A 24,801-nucleotide genomic window follows, 5' to 3' on the forward strand; every position below is an offset into this window, starting at 1 on the left:
ACATGGACCAGCCACAATATTCTAACCCTCTTACACAGCTCAATGAGATCCAATACAAGAGACGTATATGCCATTACATTCGCAAATGTGATTACGTACACTATTAAGTTTAAAGTATATTTGTCAGAATTCACAAGCATTTTTACACAGATTGTGTTCATGTTTGTCTCACTTAACGCTAACCCAATAATTATAAAAAAATCCAATATATAAATCAAAATCAAAAAAGGTAGGTAGTCCACCATGACGTCATGAACAAACGGACTCTGATTTGTCAGGCCCAACTCGGAAGTGATGGTTGTTGAAGTAAGATGGTGAACTGCTGATAGCCCATTGAATAAGTCTACCACTCTGTTACGATCTCACTTCGTGTTGCCCATTGTAACATAGCGGGTGGAGAAAGGTAACAGAATGAATGCTTTTACGTTTTGTGCTGTCATACTGTTACCATGCAAACTAGCTTTACGTTAGCCTTGCTAGCTCAGCGTAGATAGCAGCTGTATCCGTCACCATTCAACTTGTTGCCCGTCGGTCAAGTCGGGAGGTATTTTAATTTACGTATTATACTGTAGTGTTAAACGCTATCGTCATGTCGGGTAAGCCTATAATTAGCGAAGATGGCTATCTACAAAGCCAGAATTAGCTAGTTACATAATTATTAAGTAGAACAGTAAGCAGTAAGTCGTTTCATTATTAATTTAGCTAGCACATAACTAGCATCATCAAATGAGCATATAAGCATTTATCTGTATTTTTAGTGCACTGTCCGTATATCTTTCCTAGTAAATGCGAAACTCCTGTACACAATCTTATGACAGTAGCAAAATGACTCGTGTTTGCAGTCAGGGCTGCAATTAACAATTCTTTTAATAATCGATGAATCCGAATATGAAAAAAAACTTTAATTTCCTTTATTCAGAAATAGACAATTTGAACAAACAGAGCAAATAGGTTCACAAATGCCAGGTTGCCGCTTGAATATTCTGTTAAAATAAGGTTAAATAATAAAACAAATCTAAATGTTTGTCAAAAATAATAAATGTACACAAAAAATAATTAATTGATTAATCTGAAGCTTGTTTCAATTTAAGGAGTAATCGGTTAGGCCACAGATGGACCAAATTAATATGAAGCAAACACCTACAGTTAGTGGTTGGCTCCGCAACACAAAAAGAGGTAAAAATGCCCATCATTGTTTTCCAATGTTAAAGCTGATATGTGTAAATGTCGTGTTTTGGCACAAACACAAAGATAATTGGTCTGGTTTCATGGTTGATTAAGGAAATTAAAAAATGTTCACATTTGAGAGGCTGATATCAGAGAAGATTTACATATTGAAATCAAAAAACGATTAATCGATTACCAAAATCGATTAACCACCGATTAATCGATTACTTGTTGCAGCTCTATTTGAACTGGTAATTGTAACGAGATTGTAAGTAGTAGAGTCAAAAAGGAAAAAGAAGAAATAGGAGTAGGAGGCAGTCAATAGAGCAATTTCTTGAAAATTGTATTTAACGGTTTGATGGTTTTGTATACATACTGTAACCGTGTAGTAACAGGTACATTGATGATAACTTGTAATACTTACAATATTGCCGTAATTTGGTCCTTTGAAGCTCCTTTGAAGATCCTTCATGAGCACATTGATTTCACATCGCAACACAGAAACGAACACCTTCACCTAGTGTTAACTTTTCCAAACTCAATCAAAACACAGCAGCAGTGGCGGCAGCTCCAATATGTAGGCTGCCTTTTTGGTAGTTGTCTGATGCGCTGTGGGCGAGTGGTGAAGCTAGTTGCTAGCCGGCTAGTAGCTAGCCTGTGTCGTGTGGCAAGGTGTCAATACGCCAGCGACTTAGTTCGATCTGCATAACAATGTTAATAATAATAATAACAATGTCGCTGGAGCTTGGCTAATATGCACGTCACATTATGGAAGGTTGACGCTTTTTGAAGTTTTTTGGAGAATGTTTTAGAGGCAGAATAAGTGTTTTCCGTTACGTACATTCTTAGCAGTGTCTTTTATTTTTTTTTTAGCTCTTTTTATATCTTTAGAATGCACAGAAAAGAGAAAGATGTGTTCATGACTCACATAAGGATTGTGGGTGTTGGGCAAAATTCCAAAAAAGTGCAATTTTACTTTTAAGATGTTCTTCAGGAGTGTATATTAAGTCAGCTGTGCCATTTGATGAAAAATAGACATTGTATCACCAGATAGATCATTTGAATGCTGTGTTGCATCTTTTTTTTTTTTATCCACAGTTTTGGTTTGTAAATGATCTTCCGTGCAAAAACAGCCGCATGTGTAATCAAGACAGATAGCTGTTGACAAGTAGGTGCGAGTCTCATGAATAATGGATGTGCCCTGGCAGATAACTTGAGATGGACGGTGCAGAAGAGGTGCGAGTGAATACTACCCCTTACTGCTGGTCTGCCCGCGATGGAGGGAACATTGCTGGCACCCGCTTGGCTCGACGCAACAGGAAGGTCCGCAGCCTGAGCACTTCCTCGGCCAGCACCTCGTCTGAATACAGGTAGTTAACTACCTAGGGTTTTACGTCTAATGCATATATTTTTTTTACATGCAGTAATGTCAAGCTGCCCTTATACTCTGTCGTAGCGAAGGATGTTTGTTTGCTCAATTGCAAAGAATAACAGTCTATTAAGGCAAAGGCATTTCATGGGCGAAGATGTATTTGTAATGGGCATCCACATTTAACAAAATGTCCTTGATCAACCATAGGAAACTTCCCACAGGACTGCAATCTATTTGTGGCGGTGGAGGGTTGGGGAGGTGACGTAATGACATCATCACACAATTTGCATAATTGGTCATGCCACATTTGCTTGTAATTGTAATGGACGCTATAAGAAAGAGGAATAATGTTGTAGGAGACAAAATGTAAGTACAACAATGAAAATATGTTTAGAACTACAAATGAGATTTCTTTTGTTGTTTCTTTTTGTCTTTTTTTTTTTTATGTCACAAACTAGACCAAGCTGCCTGTGAGTGCTTTCAGGTGGGGGAAGGGCCCCCATCAGCACCTGCTGCTCCTTGAGAAGAGGGATACATGCTTTCATGTCAGCGTCTCTGTGAGAAAAAATTAAAAAAAAACAAGCATGACAACCCACAATTTTTACATGTTTATGTCTTTGTTTCATGAATGAAGCATTTGGATGTCACACTTTGTTCACGTGGTCCTTAAATGCACCACAGTTATGTGCTATGAAAGAACGATCAGTGTAATGATCAAGACTCTTCTGCCTTGTATTCAGCAAACATCAACTGTCTGTTTGTCCAGTGAGTGAGTGAAGATTGCTTTTATAATTATTACCCCATATCTCCACACAATAAGTTAGATATGGTAATACCAAGGAACAGTAAAGAGTGTGGAGTGATTTTTGATCAAGAACATATTTTGCTTTGTTCAATATTGAAGTTCAGTATTTCTCACCACCTTTTGTTGTATATTTTTGATATGAGATTTCCAGCTCATTTTTCGTCTATTATGAACCCTTTTAATTGTTTCCATTTTGATTCCATTACAATCAGTTGATGTTTTTGCCTTAACATTTTTGACAATGTCAGTGATTTCCTTTTTAGTTGGAAATCACTGACATTGTCAAAAATGTTAAGGCAAAAACATCAACAGGTCTTGACACTATCTTTTTTCATCATGGAGCGTTTTAAAGGATGATAGGAAGAGTGTAGATTTTAGTTAGCGCTTTCCTTGTGGGTTCCCTGCATTTTCCATTTTTGGTGGTGCCACAAATGTTAATGATTTTGAATAATTTTCTGTCATGCCCACCTAGGGGACAGAATTTTTTTAACCCCCCTCCAATTGAAATTCTATTGTACAAACTGCTGTATGAGTTGCTGATAGCATCTGCAGTAACTTCAAACAATTTCCAAGTGAAGTTTTAAGGGCTGCCCCACTATTTGAGAACCAATGTTTTAATGCATTCTCTCTCTCATGTGTGGTGCTTTATTTGGGTTAGGTGTTTCCCCCTCGTTAGACAGGTTAGTGAAGCTATTAAGTCAGCCTTTTATGAAGACTGAATGACTTTTTGTTGTCTCTGTTTACAGTAAAGTTGTTCGGAATTCAGAAAAGGTAATTAACTATAGTGTTGCATCTGGGTGTGTCCCAGTGTTAAATGCCCTATTTGGACAGAACATAAAATCATCTGCCTGAGCGACTGCATTGTGATAGTTACAAAAACACTTCCATATTTGCCTTGTGACATGATCTATGTTGCATCATCCCGCACATTGCATAAATGCCTGTGTAGTCATCAGAGCCTTCAAAGAAGCACTTAGGTTGAAAAGGCTCAAATGTTTGTTTCCTGTCAAGGTTGCAAAAGCTCCGTGGGTATGCTTTAGCAAGCTTGATGGGGTTTTCCTCTGAGGGGGAAGTGAAACATTAAGGGCCTGTTTTCCCTTGCCCTCAACATGCCATCCTAACACTGAAATTAGATAGATAGATACTTTACTGATCTCCCAGAGAAATTCACATTTACAGCAGCTCCGCAAAATGTCATAATGAACTTAATCACAAAAGAAAATAAAACAACCAAGGCAAAGACATGAGACAAGAAAAATAAGACAATAGAATAAGAATAAATAAACAAATAAATATAGAACACGTCAAATTTGTGTACGTACATTTGGACAGCAGGTGAAGCACAAATTGCATGAATGTGTGCATAGGCCACTTTTTTTTAGGTCTGAATATTTTTGTCCGTACACACACTTTGGGTTTCTGGCGTATGGAGACTTTTAGTCAGATTTCAATGCACAGTTTTATAAGTTAGGCCCCTGTTCTTTCACCTCCATTGAAACTGCTTTTATGATTATTGGGGACTCAAAAAAAGCCAATAACACCCTTTTGTTTTCCTTCAGGAGGACCCAGTCATTACATGGACCAAGCCCTGTGACTACATTTGGCCCAAAGGCATGCATGCTACAGAATCCACACGCTGTAATGTAAGTACAGCAGGATGTTACTGTTGCTTTTAATTAGAGGTTTGCCACACAGCAACAGTAGGCACAGCACAGGGTTTCTACTGTTCAATACTGGGGATCACAATCTGTAGGAAATCATGCATGTAAAGCAATACCAGGAGAATAAAGTTGTAATATTATGGTCATACATGTCTGTAATATATGTGAAGATGAGGACGGTTGAAGATCATGTCAAATTGCAATTAGTTTGACCAACAAATTATTAATTTCTTTTTAGCAGTTTTATGTGTTTGTGCCAACGTTTATTACAAATAACTGCAGACACTGGAATCACCTCTTCTAACCAGAAGTATTTACCAACTAGCGATGTCAAGGTCTAGTTGGCTCCAAATTTCTTAGAGCTCAATGAGGGGAAGAATGAAGTTATCCTGCTCAATCACACCGGTACCCTTTTGGACTTGGGCCCCCTCAAGACCTATGTACGTCCCACAGCCACCAGCCTTGGCGTCATAATAGATAGCGATCTTAAGCCTAATGAAAAATCAACGCCGTTATAAAATCCTGTTCGGCATTTTTTTTATCTTTGCGACATTTCGAACAAGTCATGCACACTTTTATTTTGTCACGTCTGGAAAAGACAACAAAAAATGCAACGCTATTAACTTGAAATTGATGCCATATATGTTGCATATGTTTTGTCTAAATACAAAAAATTAAAATGAACTCTCAACTGGCCTACAGTAAATACGTACCAACAGGATCTTATCATTGGATGGACAATATTCGTCATTGTGTTATATGTTACCGCTTGGTGCCACCTGTCACTCACTGAGTTGCGTTGCAAAATGGTACAGAATATATTATGTGTTTATTTGTGTTTTGTGCAATGCATGGATTTGCTGTACGCCATTATGCACATGTGCAGCTTACTGTAGAGGCAACATTGCTTAGCACTTAAATCTACATAGATGTAAGTGCTATAATTTTGTGGTTCTATTTAATGTAATTTGGATTACATTTTTTAAGTGTCACTTTATTTCAAATTCTTTTTATGCATGCAGTTATCATGTTTCTCCTCGTTTTCTTAATAATGTTGTCTGAAATGCTCATTGCACATGGAAGTAGAAGATGACATAGGCTGTTTAAAAATAATATTTACATTTCTTTGGTTTGACTTTGCTACTGGGAAAATGTGGCTCCCAGGTTGAGAAACCCTAATTTAGAGCCCTGTGTTGTCATTAGCATATTATACATTGAACATCTGTTTCTTGTAGCTAAAAAAGATACGCAAAAAAATAGAAACAGATTGCAGCATGATGCAGTCCAGTTCTACACCACTGCAACTACAACGGATATTATAAACATATTGTCACGTTAATCCCTCTCTCACAGTGTCAATGACAACTGAGCTTCATTATGCCTTATAAGGGCAGATTTTTGCTACAGCTGTTGGATTGGATCGCATGATTAGACTGTGCAGGTGTACTTCATGTATCTCATGTTTCATTATGAAAATGTCAGCCAGCAGGGTCAAAATCAGTTTTTGCTTTGAACTTGCACACGGCAAGGTTAGTTTTATCCACCTGGGACTGCACTATCATGATGTTTAATTCAAGGCTGCAGGGCTACTTGTTTCGTCTTTTTCCACACTTTGTGCCAGTGGGGCCCATAAGGCTTTGTTCTTTTGAAGCCCACATTGACTCTATGGAAGGGGTGTGGTTGTGAAACTGTGATGCCATACACACACCCTGAAGTCAATGACGATAATGGTCTGACTCTATTTCAATCTTATATTTACTAATTACGCTTCATTAGCGAGAGCGGGCCAAGATCCACAGCGGCAGTGTCAGTGGCTGTCATTTCAACTGTTTGTTACATAAATCAGATGCCAGTCTGACAGTTAAATTGGTATCTTCTGTCTTACTTCATGAAAAGGTCTCACGCACCCTTTATGGACTTCTCTGGCAAACACAAACAGATGACTCCTTGCCTTGAGCAACCTCTGCGTTGGTGCTCATTGTGAATGCAAACACACACACTTGACTTGGATGTTGATTATACTCATTCCCAGAAACTATTTACCATCACAATATGGAAGATTTTAAACTATCTTTACTCTCATACAAGGAGCCCATCAGCAGATCATGTAGATACAAGTTTGTGCCCATACAAATATTTAGTAACGCCTCTTTTTGCTCTGCAAAGCCTTCTTTTTAAAAAAGGCTGCTACAGCACCAAAGAATACAGGCAGACCAATTCACCGTGTTTCAGCAACAACAACAATACCCGAGACTCATTGTCTTCACATGGTTTCACCTGGCTGGCTTTGACTACAACACCATGCCACACATTGTGTTTGTTTTCAGAGTAGAGAGCTGCCCTTTCCCAACTGCATTTTATACCAAAATCCTTTGGCATTTGTGCAATTTTTTTTAAAACTGCAGGTAGTTCCACTTTATGTAAGGCTGTCACAATCCAAAAATACTCATCATTTACCCTTTTAACAGAATTCACTTCCCCTTGCTTAGCCTTTTTCTTGACAAACATGAGTTCTATAAAGGTTTTGACATGATTTAATTTTTAACATGAAGTAGAACCCCTCACTTCTTGGCCATTTGTTTTGAAACTCACTCACACACATTTGAACTCCTTTCTTCCCTCTTGTATTTCCTGTTTGAATGCAGCCTGTTATGAAGTAGTTAAATTGCTTCTGGGCAAAGCAAAGCAGCGTCGCCAACTGTGAAACACACCTGAAAAAAATAGATAAATAAAAGAAAGGCCTTCTCTGAAATGGGCGTGCTTAAAAGCACAGCAGAGTGGGCAGGGCCCAGAGGAAGCTTAAAACCAGCGAGAGGTTTGATTCAGTAGCAGAATGCACTGGCAGGCTTTAGTCTTAAGTCTTCACTGGGACAAATATAGAAGCCGTGCGTATAGATAGTAAGGTTGTTAGCTGAGGCCCCACCACAGCGGACATAGGCTTAGCCCAGGTATCTACTCGACCACCGGAACTGGTTCGTCAACTCGTGTGTCTCGTATTCAAGAATGCCTTTGGGGCTAGGATGATTCTTGGATGGTTCTCCAGCTGAAGCAACATCGGCAGCATCCATTCTCGTCACATGTGTACAGCCATGAAGGTGGTATTGCAGGATGTGACAGGCAGCAACAACAACGAGAATAAAATGTGGAAATGGTGAGAGGACTTTTCATTTCAAGTAACTGTCTTCATGTTTGTCACTTTTTCAAAGCTGATGGGACATGTTTACTGGATGAAATATTAACGTTCTCACGTAAATGTAGGTTGTTGTCCTTAAAAGTGACTTTTTGAAAATGGAGATTTTCCAAAAGTCCATTAGTGTGTGCACGGTTAAAACAGACTTTTTTGGTTTGTGTCATAAGAAATATCCAACATTATGTCATGCTTTTAGGCCTTATTTAACAACAGAAGCAGGAGCAATTACAAAAAACATTCATGTTGCTTCCTGGGCTCTGTGTAAGTGTGCATTGGTTTTAAAGATAATGTACACGCCATTGTACGTACAATATCTCACTATATTGATGAACAGACATGTTAAGATGCATGGTCTTGTCAGGCCTCTGATTGGCCAAAATGTGCATGACAGCTAGTGAATGTTCTTTTATGTGGACAGAATTATATTTTTTATGTTTCTTGTGTGGACTGAGCCAACCTGCTGAATGAAAAAGGAGGTGGTCCGTGTGTTTATGAATGGATCAGAGGTTGTCTATGTTTGAAATGCTAATTATGTTTGATATCATTCTGCTTTGCGGTTTTACACTGTTTTAGTGTAGTGGAGGTTTTCTGTTGCTGGGTTAAATTTAATTAATGGATAAGTTGTTTAATTGATTGTTAAAAATACTGTCCTTTCTGTGGAATTGCTTGTTTGGTGTATAGGTTGAGTTAGATTGCATAGATTGAGTGTACTACTTGACTGCAATTAGTAGAGGAGTTTCCTGTCCGATTAGTAAATTAGTACTAAGATATTTTCATAATTCACTTTCCTTACTATTTTCTGACTCTAAACTAATGTGACAAATTGGTAAATTTTGCTGACAATGAATTTTCCCCCACAGTTGACATTTACAACCTCCTGCATGCAGCATGAGTCAACTTTCTATGCACGTTCTATGTCAAACCAATTTTCTTATTGAAATGTACTATAGTCTGCCAACAGTAGAAGACAATCTATTGACTGGATCAAACACTGTTTTACTTGTCTTTTGACAAATGTTCTTCTGTTGGCAGATTGTTTAACTTGAGTAATGCATCTCAGATTTTAGTACATGCAGTCGTCCCTCGCAACATCGCAGTTCGAACATCGCTAGCTCACTCTGTCGCGTTTTTTCAGAATTAATTAATAAGTGATCACTGTTTCTTGGTTGACTACGGCCTATTATTATTTTAAAAAATGCATACTTAAGCACATTGTACAAATAGTTTGGCCAAATTTGCATTTTCAAACACAAAAATGGCTAAATGTACGAAAATACAAATACAGTATAAGCCATGGGTCTTCAATTAAAATTGAGTAAGGTCCATTTATGCAATTTTTTTCACAGCAAATGTCCGAACCTCATTTTGCCTTAAATTGCATCAAACAGACTAGCTCATATGACTATCAAATGTAATGAAACCATGCACATCACCCTATTGTTTCAATACAACACAATTATCTTTTCTTAAAGAAAACGGGACCAAATTTCACATAAATAATAAAAGGTTTGACTGTACAAACAATGAAATGAACACAAGATGCTTATTTTTTAAGGTAAATAAAACTCTTCTCTTAAAAAATAATATTAAATAATAACAACTTAATAAGAGTCTCTTTAAAAGAAGAGCTGCATCAGTACATCCTCTTAAAATGTTGTTTTTATTGTTGTAGCTGACATTGGGATTTGGCTGATTTTGTAACAAAATTCCTTGTTTTGTTTCCCTTTGAGTAAGGTCTCTGCAGCAGAAACACTCCTTCACAACTCTCCCGTCAGTGAAGGATTTTTGTGTCTTGCTCTAATATCCATACAGAATAGTGAACACTCAGGTGCACGTTGCTGTGCTGTAAATGAATGTTCTATGACGCTTGTAGATTTTTCATACTGGGCTCTAAGCAATGTTTTTTCCCACACTTTCACATCAGACTGTGGTGAATACTTGATGATTTGTGTTTTGTCAGGGAGTGTCGCGTCAATAAGTCCTTTTAACCAGCGCTACAGTCTCAGAGCATATGAGACACAGCGGTTTGACACTGGATTCTGGAAGAATGAACATATATTGGTCCGTCCTTTCACTTTTAAATGTTGGCTTTTCTCTATTGACTTTTCTTACTTTTGAAGAAGTTATGGTTCTCTCATTCACTTCTTGGCAAGTAAACAACAGATTTCATTGGCTCATTTTGAGTGACCGTGTTTGCTGTCACGTAACCGTAATAACTGAAGTAATTACGCCTGCAAACTGCCGCTGCGATCGGTCAGCGAGCATAATTATATGTTATTATATTTCCCATTCACTTTAATTGGCCACGGGTCAGTCAAGGGCCATCACTGGGTCCGTATCTGGACCGAGGTCTGCCATTTGGTGGTGGCTGGTACAGCATAAACCATTAAGACCACCAATTTGTGAATGTAATATTATATACTGGTCATGACATGTCAGTAATTGTTCGGTGAGACCACCACCGAAGCACCAGACTTGAACAACAGCTGCTGTGTAAAATAACATTTATTTAACATTAGGGTAATCTCAGTGTGACTAGTACTGTATTTTCAAATGAAGTTCCCTGAATGAGTTCCCCCACTCGAGTTTTGTTGTTGTTGGAGTGGAACTTCTGCATTCAAATCTGCTTGCATAGAACTCTTGTGGATGTTGGGCAGAATCCGTTCTTATTTGTTTACAGAATGAAAAGAAAAAAAAGTTCCACTGCAAATGATTTAATCTGTGATTTTACCTCATGTGCAGTGCGGTACAGTGACTCAATTTCTGATTTAATAAAAAAATGGCCCTGGCCATAAACCATCCTTACTGTTAATGTTTGTACTGTACTGTCACTACTTTCCCACGGATCTCATAATCTTCCTTTCTTTTTTTACTGTACTTGATTGATCCCCAAGGTGAGAGTACAGTCTGAGCAAAGTCTCGTCTTCTTATGAAAGGAAAAAAAAAACTCTTAACGAGACATAACTGATAGTATAAACCCACCAGGCTCCACATGTGACCAGTCCAAATGTCACAGTGGGTTGCTGAAGCTAATATGCAGTGGCTCAGATAGCCTTGAGGTAAAAAAATCAATAAATAAATAAATTAAAATGGAGAATGTGTTTGGGCTTGAGGTTTGTCTGTGTAAGTTTACAATCATATGCTGTTGAAATAAAACACATAATGCAAGTGGCTAATGACAAAAAAAATGACAAAACATGACATTTGTCATTAAACTGACAAAACACTTCTAGGGAATCAGTTTCAACCCCCCACCCCCATTTACATTAGACAATTAAACATTTCCATTTTTTGTGCTTCTGAGTGCATCCTCACAAATCTTTGCTTGCCACATTTTATCCCAGAACCCGCACTGTCCTCTTGAAATTCAGTTTTCTACCGATTTCTTTTCTATACCTTGTTTTGCCCGAATAACCGCCAGTCGCTGTCAGACTTTGCTGAACCCCAGCAGACAGCACAAGGGTGTCCACGGGCAGCAGGCCTTAAGCCCTATCCATTATAATTGGATAGCACACACACACACACACACACACACACACAGCTACTTAAGAGGCTCAGAAGGTGTGTGTTTCACTCCCTCTGACGTGAAAGTTGTTGTTTTCCTGTCCACAGGCACATTCAGGACCCTGCCACCCAGAGACTGACATGGAACACACCCCCCAAGAGTGTCCTCGTCATCAAGAAGATCCGAGATGCCAGCCTGCTTCAGCCTTTCAAGGAGCTCTGTATATTCCTCACGGAGGTGTGACGGAAAGTGGACGCTGAATTAGTTTTGATAGATAGGCAGTGTAATTTCCTATGTCTCTCTTAGGTCAAAAAGATGATTGTTTATGTGGAAAAGAAAGTTCTGGAGGACACAACTATTTCTGGTGATGAAAACTTTGGGACCATTACGAAGAAATTCTGCACTTTCAGAGAAGGTATGAACACCTTGCTATTATGATAAGCTGTACAGGCAGTCCTTGATTTATGGCGTTCTGTGTTACGACGTTTCATGGTTACAAACCTGGTAATTCAATTAAAACACAGGATTTGTTCAAGAACTAGTTACAGCACAAGCGGCGGAAGAATATCCTTCCAGACTAGTCTGGGATAATATTTTAAGAAGGTAGGACAACCACTGGGATAACATTTTTTTAATTACTTTTTCATTTAATTCTTGTATTTAATCTTTTTATTACTGTATTTCATATGTCCTTTGTGTGTTCATTGTACAATGTTAGTGATAAGTGTATAAGTTTTGACTTACATTAAAACTCAACTCAAATCACAGTCGAGGAACGGAACTCATTAGTAACCCAAGGATCACCTGTATCAAGAAAAAATGTCTTTATTTATGCATACAATATTCAATATTCTTTGCTGCCTGTCGAGCACAGTAAAGAATATGGGAGGTTTGATGTGCTTGTGCTGTCAACAACATAAAGTATGCAAGACCACACCTCCCAAAAAATCCAGTCAGTCCTGTAAAACGGTAGAGTGAACCAAGAGCTGTAAGTACCGTAAAGTACATAAAGTTGTGGATTGCTCCCTTTTGCCTCTACAATTAGTTCATTAGCAGGATGGCTAATAAGATTCAAGAGTTTTCAAGATTCAAGATTCAAGAGTTTTATTGTCATGTGCATAGTACAACAGCAGTTATACCATGCAATGAAAATCTTATTCTGTTCATTCTCCCAAGAAAAGAAAGAAAACAAATGAAAGAATCAGAACATAAGAAACATAAACACATAAACATATATACCAATAAATTAAGCAACAACAACAGACGAGACATTAATACAAGTAAATAATACAAATAAATAAATAAATAAAGTGCTATGAGTGTGTGCGTGTGTTGCGTGCGGCGTGTGCGAGTGCTTCGTTGAGGAGCCTGATGGCCTGTGGGTAAAAGCTGTTTGCCAGCCTTGTGGTCCTGGACTTCAAACTCCTGTAGCGTCTGCCTGACGGTAGGAGTGTGAATAATGAGTGTTGTGGATGTGTGCTGTCCTTGATGAGGTTGTGTGTTCTGCGTAGGACTCTAGATTTATAAATGTCTTGCAGTGAGGGGAGGGCTGCCCCAACAATGTTCTGTGAGGTCTTGATTACCCGCTGGAGTGCCTTCCAAAATTATTCATAGCCTGACAACATTTTGAGTTAAAGTGAAAATTGAATTTGGTGAATGGGTATTTTTTAGCTGGAAAAGACACCAGAATAAAGTATACTAGGTCCCCAACTTACGAACACAATTGGTTCCAGACGACCGTTCTCAAGTCGAATTGTTCTTCAGTCGGGGAAAAGGTAATATTACCAATGATATAGGTACTACATGTACGTGTATACATATACAGTATATGCGTATGTATGTAAGTATGAGTTTGGATGCAGTAGTAATATTCAACGAGAATAATTAATGAAAAAAACAATAATAATAAAAGTGATATAATAATACGTAATGATAAATGTTATTTACCTTTGAAGAGGAGTGGTCGAGCACACGTCGTGGTTAGACTCTTCTAAAAGAGGTAGTGTTCTGTGGGTGGTGTAGAATTAAGCAGGCCTATTAACTCTTCATAAACTTTAATCACACGCTCTGTCCAGGTTGTATCATACAACTACAATTTAGCTTTCCATTTAGCTTTCTCTGCCCAGCGTCTGTTGGTCCTATTAGCAGTGCCCTCTACTGGTCAAGCATTAGCAGTATAAATACTGATGGAGCGACTAGAAGGCAAAATAAAATAAAATATAGACCAGTCGGCTTGTGTTCGTATCCGCGAATGTTCGCAAGTCGGATGTTCGTAAGTTGGGGACCTAGTGTACTAAAATACTGTGAGAGGTTAATGTTAATAGAAATAAATCAAGTTCCATATGAAATACAAATTATTAATTATAAATACACTGTATCAATTCAATACGCACGGTGGCCTAGTGGTTAGCATGTTGGCCACACAGTCAGGAGATCTGGAAGATCGGGGCATTGCTCTGTGGAGTTTACATGTTCTCCCTGTGACTTGGGTGACTCTAAATTATCCACTGATATGAATGTGTGCATGAATGATTGATTGTGCTCTGCGATGCACTGGCGACTAGTACAGGATGTACCCCGCCTCTCACCCAAAGTCAGCTGGGATAGGCTCCAGCATACCCCAGTGACCCTAGTAAAGATAAGTGGCATAGAAAATGAATGGATGTATCAATACAGGCATCTTCTACACGTACTGTAATACACATATCAAAATAACCATTAGACAAATGGTCAATGACATTAGTGCAATTAGTTTTTTGCTTGATGGTGGGGCATGTTTTTCAACCAATCTTGCTTACATTTTACTGCCATATGCTTGTCAGTCCCCTAAAGGTGTGTAGTTAAGTTAAAGTGGGTGTTTTGTCAAAAGCATTGAGCTGTGTGATGTTCACTCTGTGCACTGATTCAGGAGTAGAAGAGTGTCCTATTCTTTTCACGTGTCTGTCGGTAGTGAACCAGAGGGTCAGCGCTAAACCCGTTCAGTCTAATGCATGAGTCCCCTCCTACAAAATGTTGAAAAAGTAGTTACGCTTGTTGAGAAATATGTCAACATTCTCAGTGGTAAGACATGAATGAATCCATCTGAATAAGACTATGTTCAGACTGCAGGTCAATTGCATTTTTTTTTGCTCATACAATATGTGACCTGTATCTGATTTTTTCATGTCAGTGTGAACAGCACTACACTGATTTTTTTCAAATGCCACTCATTCGTATGTGGATATAAATCAGATATCCATGCGATGCGACTGCGGTATGAACGGTCAGGGTGCATATATCCGACAGGCGTGTATTGCCATTCTTACCGAATCTTTAAAGGTACTCACGGATGTAGGCAGTCATTGAAAGCTGTGGTTTATTGTGCAAGACATGGATAAAGGTACTCACCGATGTATGCAAAAGTTCTTCTTCCATCTATCCATTTTTTATGCCGCTTATCCTCATTAGGGTTGCGGGGGTATGCTGGAGCCTATCCCAGTTGACTTCGGGCGACAGGCAGGGTCGCCTGGACACCCTGGACTGGTCGCCAGCCAATCGCAGGGCACATATAGACAACCTGAAACAACCTTTCACACTCACATTCATACCTATGGACAATTAGTCACCAATTAACCTAACGTTTTTTTGGGGGGGAATGTGGGAGAAAACGCACGCCCGGAGAGAACATGCAAACTCCACACAGAAATGCCCAACGGAGATTCGAACCCAGGTCTTCCCAATCTCCTGACTGTGACCGTGTGGCCAACATGCTAACCACTAGACCACCGTGCGGGCGCAAAAGTTCTTCTTCCTCTTTGAAAATTATTTTTAAAAGTTATTGAAGCAGCTCTCGCCGTTTGTCACCACTCCTAACTCAGACATCCACGCACCCGCTCCTCGGAACGGACGTGGCAGCAAGCTGTCTACAAACTGCCATAGCCAAAATTCTTGCCCTCTTTCTTCTTAATCACGGAACACAGAATCATTTAGTTGACAAAATGTTGACTCCTGTTGCACAAAATCCTTGAAATTTCCACAAACACGTTAAGGAGAGCACGCAAGTAATGCGCGGATCGATACGGTGGCCGAGTGGTTAGCACGTTGGCCACACAGTCGGGAAGGTCTGGGTTTGAATCTCCACTTGGGCATGTTCACCCGTGCGTTAATTTAATTGTCTAAATTGTCTACAGGTATGAATGTGCATGTGAATGGTTTGTCTATATGTGCCCTGCGATTGGCTGGCCCCACCTCTTGCCGAAAGTCAGCTGGGATAGCATACCACCATGTCAAGGATTTTTGGCAATGTGAACAATCACATGGAAAATCAGATTTAAAAATAAACATCCGAATTGGGCATCATACCCTGCAGTGTGAACGTGGTCTAAGTGTAGATGCACAAACATTTAACTTTCAGTGCCCATGGAGCCCGTTTAGGCAGCACGTTAGTCGTAATGCTAGTTTCTACCATGTATTAAAATCCAAGTAAAGACTTGTTCCATAATTGAACCTTTCATAATGGACACAGTTCACAATCAGTGAACTAATAGTGACTACACCATACCCATTTCATCACATAGTAAACTCTTGTTTAAGATTGTAATTGGTGTGCCTGCCAACAGATCTGGATGACATCTCCAATCGTGTGGACTTCATCATCTGTCTTGGTGGAGATGGAACTTTGCTGTACGCTTCCTCACTCTTCCAGGTATAAACGTATGACTACACATTGTGCAGCGTCATCCATCTACTAGTACTGTTGTGTGAGGCAACGCTACAATGCCGTGCAGGAGAGCGTTCCCCCAGTGATGGCCTTCCATTTGGGCTCGCTGGGCTTCCTGACACCATTTAAATTTGACACCTATCAGTCTCAGGTCACCCAAATAATTGAAGGTATTGTTATGTTCCTACAGCATTGTATACAGTAGTTAAGGACAGACTTAAATTGCTTATTTAATGTGTAGGTAATGCTGCCATAGTGCTGCGCAGTCGCTTGAAAGTACGAGTGCACCGAGAGCGGGAGAAGGGTGTCTTTCTGAACAACGGGGACGTGGACAGTAGCCACAAAGCTGCATACTATCAGGTAAACACCTCATGTGCACACAGGTGATGTTCGGTAGTCCAAATATAGACACAGAACAATAAAAGGCCATGTTGTAATTTGTGAATCAGATAGCTACTGCATGCAGGTTCACCGTGGATGACATCACCATGAGTCAGCTGTGACCTTTGAGCTGAGGAATGTTCCTTTACATGGAAATGATACACAGCTGCTACGATACAGCATCTTAACCACTAAAAGGACGTGCAATTTCATCCATCCAAGTGAATAATATGTAATGATCACACATACGCACAACAGATTACAGCTTGATGTGATCAGATTTGACAGTTGTGAGTGTGTTGAATGACCTCCAAAGCCACCACTGTGCTGCCTAATGAAAAACTCCTTGCAAAAAAATGTAATGCCCAATTTCCACCGCCTCAGCTCTAATTGCTGATGCTTTTCCATCGGCAAAACCAGCGACAACCAAGTACTATGAGGTACTATTTCTAGTAGTGCTGTTTGGCATTTTAACATATATCGGCCTATTTTTAAATCCGACGGTTTATAAGACTAACTAATAACTAATGCCACATAACGTTTTACAAACCTACATAGGTAAATTAGAGCGGCGCACCCAAACACTGCAGCCGGCATTTCTGCTGTTGTAGGACTCGAAGGTACGTACTTCTTGAAACAAGAGTGGCATAGCGTCCTTTTTTTTGCCCTAGTGATGCAAACAAAAACAAGAGTGACAAAATTTCAGTTTAACTCATTAGCAACGAATGGGAAAAGCAAAAAGTGGAGACTTGCTACATCAGAGCCAGTTGTGCTAGTACGTAGCGCTGAAGCTAACAAGCTCCCAGCATGTACGCTGGTGCAGTAATTCTACACTTCACTGCAGAAAAACAGAAAAGACAGGATGTCGTCTGTCAAGTTCTTTGTTTCTTTTAATTGCAAAGTAATTCAATTAAACATAATGATCTCATTGCCTCGTCCCTTTAGGACATGAATAACGTCCTACGTCGGTACCTGAAGGATCATGGGAAATATGTTTAAATAAAATAACATAGTAATATGTTTTAATTGACGCTTTTACTGAGTATATTTCCCACAGCATGTTTGCACACCTTACATAACTGCATCACCTCTAACACTTCAAACAAGTACATGTCTGGCAGGGTTTTTCCTTTGATTTTCTGAAGCTGTGGTGGTGGGCTGCATGGGACTGCCGCCGCTGTGTCGTGCCGCTGCTGTGTCTGCAATTTATTGTTTTATTTTTGTTATGACAAATAACAATAACAATAATGTTGACTTATTTATTTATTTTTTAATTTATTAACTTATTTATTTAGCCTTTTTCAAGAACCAGCACAACATGAACCGAGAACATTGCAAAACTGTTAATTTAATGGCAAAGTTGCTGAGAGCGCTTAAAGTGAGAGTTTGAATAATGAGCCTCATTTTGTTACCTGACCTATTTAGTCCAATAGTACTATGTGACCATTAGTACAAAAGTACAACATTTTGTACTATATGACACAAACGTTAATTTTATTTACTAAAACATGGGAAATGAATTGTTCAGTAATATATTTTTTACTTCAAAATAACACAATTAACAAAATGAAATAATTTAAATATATTTGTTATAGAAATCTGTCATGTATAAACAGTATAAAGGGTGCAGGGTTATGATAGCACAGGTGTATCCAACCTGCAGCACTATTAAAGCTACTACTTATACTACTTGTACCTTACACAGTAACACTTATAAAACTTCTAAGAGGTGAAGCAAATATTTTTGAACTACTCAACATCAGCTGGTGAGCTACCGCTAGCATATGAGCTACAGTACCTGTTGGCGTGTGATAGCATCACTGTCTAAAGATGGACACACTATGTGTTTGTTGAACAACTCAGTCACACAGATAGTGTTTTGACGACAAGCCTTAAGTATTATAACGATAACATTGTGAAGATTGTGAAGTGACGCTTCAAAAAGTAAGTTAGCATAAAAGTGATAGCCACTTCTAGCTTGCCCGTGATCTAGCTAGCTACCGCCAGGGAGGAAGTGCAAATGGGTAAAAGACGCCGGAAAGTCGAACGAGATTGAAATGTGACAAGATGTCGTCAATTGACTACACATTTTACGGACTGTTTGCACGTTAATAAGGAATAAAGTGAACGTCAACATGACGCATACTTTTTTCTGGTCACACATGAGCAACACGGCAGACAGGCGATTCCCGTGCATGTTTATCAAAATTAAGTGCAGTGAAACATTTTCATGATATTTTTAATTGTTTTCAGAATAACTGTGGTCAATTTGTGTGTAAATAATAAGCTGTAAATGTATCTATATAGCGTATACAGTATATCCATTCATACAATATATTACTTAACATTGTTTTCAAGTTTTTAAAAAAAATCATTTTTAAGGTGTGGTGGCTTTTATTTTGTAGTGGCGGGCGGCCACGATCAATTACATGTTGGAAACCCTGTCTGGTCATACCACCACTATACATACACTACTACACACTATTATACATACAAGTAGTACTCTAATTAATTGTACTGCATGGAATAAGCAAAATCATTTGAGTTAAAGTCATTTAATAGTTAAGAGTGTATTCAAAATTTTGTTGCCAATATTTTCACTTTTACTGCAAATGAATATCGGCTCCAAATTTGGGCTATTGGCCTTCTTGACTACTAAAAATTGGCATCAGCCCTGAAAAAACCATGTCGGTCGATCTCTAATTTTTAGTACCTGATCACCAGGGGTTTTGAATGTACTAAGATGAGTTTACCAAATATAAACTCCTGTTTAGGGATAACCAGTGAGAAATGACAAAAATAAACACATGCTAACAGTAGATTATCCTGTGGCTGTGCCTGCTGCTGCAGCATAATATCCCCCAGTTTCCATAATATCCATCAGCTTCCTCCTGGACAACATTTGTTGTCTTCCTGTGAAGTTGTTGTTGGTTAGTTTTAGTTCTTTCTTACTGATGCGTTCAATGCAGCTTGGTTTTTACAGATTGCCCTTGTACTATTTTGAAGTGGGAAACCATGTCGAGCTGAGCTGAGGCGGTAGTATGTAGTGGAAAAGCAGCATGAGTGGTCTTTTATCTATAGACAGTATATAGTGATTCTATCAACAACTGTAAACAGGAAGTTGCACATTAATAATAAGGTCATTAATGTGAGGTGTTGATGTAGGACTTAATGATAGGTTCTTGTGTGTTTCAGGTGCTGAACGAAGTGGTGGTGGACAGAGGGCCGTCCTCTTACCTGTCCAATGTCGACCTCTTCCTCGACGGACACCTCATCACCACAGTGCAGGGAGACGGTGAGTGGGAACATTCCATGTGTCTCCATACTCCTTTTAGTTCATACAGGTCGACTTGCAGTTATTGACGTTAGGTAAGGCTTAGCAGGGACATGTTGGGGGGAAATCGCATGAAAAAGGTGTGTCCACTGAAGACTGGCTTGTCTTGAGACACCAGTATTGCAAAACATGTCAGAACTGCAACACACTAGATTGACACACTTGGGCCAGCAGGAGAAAAGCACCATTTTGTCTCTTTTAAACTATTTGTCATTCACAGCAAAACGCACTGCAGTCTTTCCTGCAAGACTGCTATCTATTTGTGGTGGTGGGTTTTGTGTGTGTGTGTGTGTGTGTGTGTGTGTGTGTGTGGGAGGGGGGGTCTGCATGATGTAATGTGTCTAACTTGCATAATTGGCCATGACGCATGTAAATGTAATAAAAACACTGTAAAATATATTTTTTCGGACTATAAGTCTCACTTTTTTTCATGGTTTGGCTGGTCCTGCGACTTCTACACCGGAGCAACTAATGTATGTTTTTTCCACACAGACAGCCATGAGAGGGCTTGTGTACTCCTGCGTTTAAAGACAAATGTTTGTGTTACTAGTATCAACATTTCAGCTTTTTCTTATATAGTTATAGTCTGCCTTTTTGCTCTGCTTGATGACTGCATAAATGCACGACTCAAGGAACACTTCCTTTTTTCACTTTTAATGCGTACTGCGTGGGAATTCAGAGCATATATACGATGTAACCGCCACCGAACAGGTAGCATCAAATCTATTTTGTCGCAGCCCACCCCAAATAAATGACACTGTACTGAATGAACCTTTGGTGACTGTTGTTGGATTACAATGTGATGTCATTTTTAAAAGTATAGTGGAACCTTGATTAGCGTACACTCCGGTTAGCACGTTTTTGGTTAACGTAAAAAAAATGCACGCCACAATTTAGCATCGGTTGCGTGCATTCTCCGGGTAGCGTCCAATATGGCACGCGTTTTTTTGTGTTATTATTACACTGCATGCGTCCATCGGTATTCTTAATATTTTTTTTTATATCAGAAAACGTCCTTCCTTGTTAGCATCCTATTAGCTAGCTAACGAAATGGCAACCGAAACCGGAAGCTAAGTCAGCCGTTTATCGACTCTGAAAAATGTTAACACAAAATACATTTTTTTTATAGTTTTATAAGTATTGTTTTACATGCATGAAACAATTCAAAAGGCATTTAAAAGACGAATGAGGCACTAAATGAACATTTAATGTTACTTTAACCTTCATTGGAGGCATGTTGTTGGCACGATGTGGCAACGAGGCTGACGTGGACACCACTCTTGTGTTAACACTATTGAATTCAAGAAACAACTCGTCTTAAAACAGGAAGGTGGTGGTGGTTGATCTTGTTGCCACATCGTGTCTTTGTGGACAGTCCCGTCAAACATCCCGTCTTCAATGAAGGTAAATGCTAATTGACCCCCTCCATTCATCATTTATATGCATTTCAAATTGTTTTCCACTTGTCAAACTGCAGCTGCAAAACTATAAAAACTGTTAGTCAGACCTTCTGGAACGAACTAATGACCCAAGCCAAGGGTTCACTGTATGTGTGGTGTGTGTGTGTTGTGTCCACAGGGGTGATAGTGTCCACACCTACAGGCAGCACAGCATATGCAGTGGCTGCAGGAGCCTCCATGATACATCCGAACGTACCAGCTATCATGATCACCCCCATCTGCCCACACTCACTCTCCTTCAGACCCATCGTGGTGCCTGCTGGAGTGGAGCTGAAGGTACACACACACGCGCACGCACACACACACACACAGAGTGTGCGGAGAGAGTGGCTTTACAGTACGGGTCAGAAGTATTTGGACAGTGTTTCTGATGGTGTTGGACACCAGCACAGTTGGAAAAAATATCCAAGTTGTGATTGAAGTGTAAACTTACATTTTTAATTTAAGAGCGCTCACAAAAATGGCATAATATAGCCATTGTATGATCAATAATCAATTAGTCAAAGAGTCCCGATTTGGGCAATTAGCTCTTCCCAGCCAGAGACGGCAGCCATGTTTTTCAACCGGTCTCGCTCCCTTATTTAGGCGTGTATGTTGGCCCCCCAAAGTTTGGTAATGCTATGTTGCAAGAAGAACATTTGACTGTATTTTGCTTCATGCAAATTACATCCAAATCTACCGTGTCTTTTGTCTACGGACTAGAGCTTTTTTCACGCTTGAACTGCGCCTCTGCCTGCAAAGACAAAAATTTACTGTCCAAATACTAAGTGTATTGGCACCAACACCAGACGTTGTTTTGAAGACGTAACAAATACGAATTATTTAAATTATACACTTAGAAATTGCCCTGCGATTGGCTGGGGTGTACCTCGCCAGGGTGTACCTCGCCTCTTGCCCGAAGCTAGCTGGGATAGGCTCCAGCATACCCCCACGACCCTAATGAGGATTGGCGGCATAGAAAATGAATGGATGGATGGATGGACTTAGAAACTGTTATTTGAGCCTTTTATGACAAAAAAAGATCTATTAAAAATTTAAGTGCAGTGATGTTCAAGATTAAAAAAAAAAATTAGTGCAAAACAAATTTAAATTAAAAAAATGTACATGAAACTACTACATTTAAACATTAATTATGAGATTTATTTCTATGTCTTAAATGCAGTGAAGTGCAGTAAGGTTAAATTTCACCCCAAAAAAAATCAAAGGAAATCTATAAATGTAAGAAAATATGAACCTTTATTAGGACATGTCTTAAATCAACTGTTACCATCGAGGTAGCAACAAATATGGATTCACTGTAAAACAATTTTAGTTAGCTAGACAAGGCTGAAGTGAACCAGCATGGGGCTTTTTTTGTTGGTTTTTTTGCGCACATACCATCATTTTCCTGGTGAAGTAACTTTGCACAGCCACTTGTTGCTAGGCAAATGTATTTATTTTTTAAAGTGGCACTTTTGGTGTACTGTTTCCTGAGGAACTTGGACCACACAGAGGAAAGAGAAAGGAAAGGGAGATCTGTCAGGAGACACTTCTTTGTATTGACTGTAAAATATGTATTTTTTATTCCTCAGATCATGCTGTCACGCGATGCCAGAAACACAGCCTGGGTGTCGTTCGATGGGAGACGCCGCCAGGAGGTCTTTCATGGAGACAGGTCGGTCCATATATTGAGATCGCCACCCCCTTAGAGCAAAGTGGATAGTAAAAATGGTTGAGAAGTTGAACTGGCCCAGCAACTGCCTTACATAATCCTAATGGTGCCTCTTCGTCGTCTATGTAACTCATTGAAAGGTTATGCAAACAAGACATCATGAAATAAATGCCCAGTGTTGCTTCAACCAGGAAATGACATGACTCTCTTCTCTTTCCAGTATTACCATCACCACTTCCTGCTTCCCCGTTCCTTGCATCTGCTTCCGCAACCCGGTTAACGACTGGTTCGAGAGCCTGGCTCAGTGTTTGCACTGGAACGTCAGAAAGAAGCAGAACATCTTCAACTCCGAGGACGACGACTTCTGAGTCCGAGTCTTGTTTATTTTTTGGGCGGGGGGGGAGGGTTGGACACTTTCACTTTGCGATGTGCTGTTCTGTTTGTTAGCTCTCAAAATGCATTGAAGACAGTTCTTAGTCATTTCCTACAATGAAACCAGCACCTTTTTTACGCTCACATCCTGAAGTGACTAAAAACAGCAGATTTTTTAAAATGGAGTTTGGCACCCTTTGGTTGCAGGCTCGACGCTTATGTGCAGAGTCAACTTGGCACAGTTTTTTAGGATATTCTTTTGCTCACACATAATACACATACATAATATCATAACACTACTTTGAATGAGTGTTGTAGCACTTTTTACCATCAGAGTACAAACTACCTGGTCAACTTTATATTCATGTCATAAAATCTTGCTACATTCTGTGTTTTGTTTGGAAAAAGTGAACCAACTTTGCAAATTGTGCCTTAAATTATTTTAACACTGGTATCATGAATGTATGGAAATAACATGTCAACATTTACATCATGCTTATTTTTGTACTTTCACTGTAATCATTCACATACAAAGATTGTCACTCAGCTGTATTTTTATGATGAATACAATCTGTTTTTGTTTTTTTTTATTATAGACAATTCCTCTCAAGCCATAGCAATAGACGTGTGTGCACGTGTGTGGCCTAACGTGACATATCTTGTCGCCCTGGCAACATTCCGATGCATTTTGAAATGAAAGAGAAACAAAATAAGAGGACCAACCAAGCTCTTAAAAGTCCTAGTATGTACTGTATATATGTGACACTTTAATAAGATGGATTTTGTAAAGAGCTCTTTTAATATTAACCTGTTTACACTGCTTCATTGGGGAAAATAAATCGTTTGGTACTTTAACCACATCAACAAGGTGTCTTTTGTTATTCTGTCAATGAGCAGCTCAGAAAGACTTTTTACATCATCATTGTAGGCAAATACTTTCTACAAATACAAGTTATTTAAAGTACTGTTGTACAATACACACAATAATTGCATCTCATTTCAACACTTCAACCTTGTTTTTATTTGAATCAAAATGTTTCCTTTCAAAACACATAAATAAGGCACAGAATATTGTTGTTGACCAAATCACCTAAAAGAGCAAATGTTTTTTACTGTATATTTTCTACCGTACTTAGTTTACCTTCAACGTAAAGATGTTTAAGTGCAGTGCTGTGAAAAATGTTAAATTCTTTCATTTTCTACT

At 39.1% G+C, this 24,801-nt stretch overlaps 1 protein-coding gene across 1 annotated transcript; it reads left to right on the forward strand.

Annotated features, from left to right (window-relative positions):
• The first annotated feature begins 266 nt into the window (after positions 1-266).
• On the forward strand, positions 267-24,455 carry nadka (NAD kinase a). The gene is made up of 12 exons (XM_054789463.1): positions 267-403; positions 2,376-2,537; positions 4,904-4,987; positions 11,808-11,937; positions 12,007-12,115; positions 16,299-16,384; positions 16,467-16,569; positions 16,641-16,759; positions 19,976-20,075; positions 21,693-21,850; positions 23,146-23,228; positions 23,446-24,455. Exons 2-12 carry the CDS (start codon positions 2,386-2,388, stop codon positions 23,591-23,593), a joined length of 1,272 nt encoding a protein of 423 aa, XP_054645438.1. The 5' UTR covers positions 267-403; positions 2,376-2,385; the 3' UTR covers positions 23,594-24,455.
• Positions 24,456-24,801: the final 346 nt, after the last annotated feature.

This window comes from Dunckerocampus dactyliophorus, chromosome 1 (genome assembly GCF_027744805.1).
Source record: "Dunckerocampus dactyliophorus isolate RoL2022-P2 chromosome 1, RoL_Ddac_1.1, whole genome shotgun sequence".
Lineage (NCBI taxonomy): Eukaryota > Metazoa > Chordata > Actinopteri > Syngnathiformes > Syngnathidae > Dunckerocampus > Dunckerocampus dactyliophorus.

What these genes read in the sequence shown, in the direction of transcription:
- nadka (XM_054789463.1), top strand. Translation starts at nt 2,386, where the DNA reads ATGGACGGTGCAGAAGAGGTGCGAGTGAATACTACCCCTTACTGCTGG. An exon ending in GGTCACCCAAATAATTGAAG is followed by an intron (nt 16,570 to 16,640) that starts GTATTGTTATGT and finishes TTTAATGTGTAG; the next exon opens with GTAATGCTGCCATAGTGCTG. An exon ending in GAGGTCTTTCATGGAGACAG is followed by an intron (nt 23,229 to 23,445) that starts GTCGGTCCATAT and finishes TTCTCTTTCCAG; the next exon opens with TATTACCATCACCACTTCCT.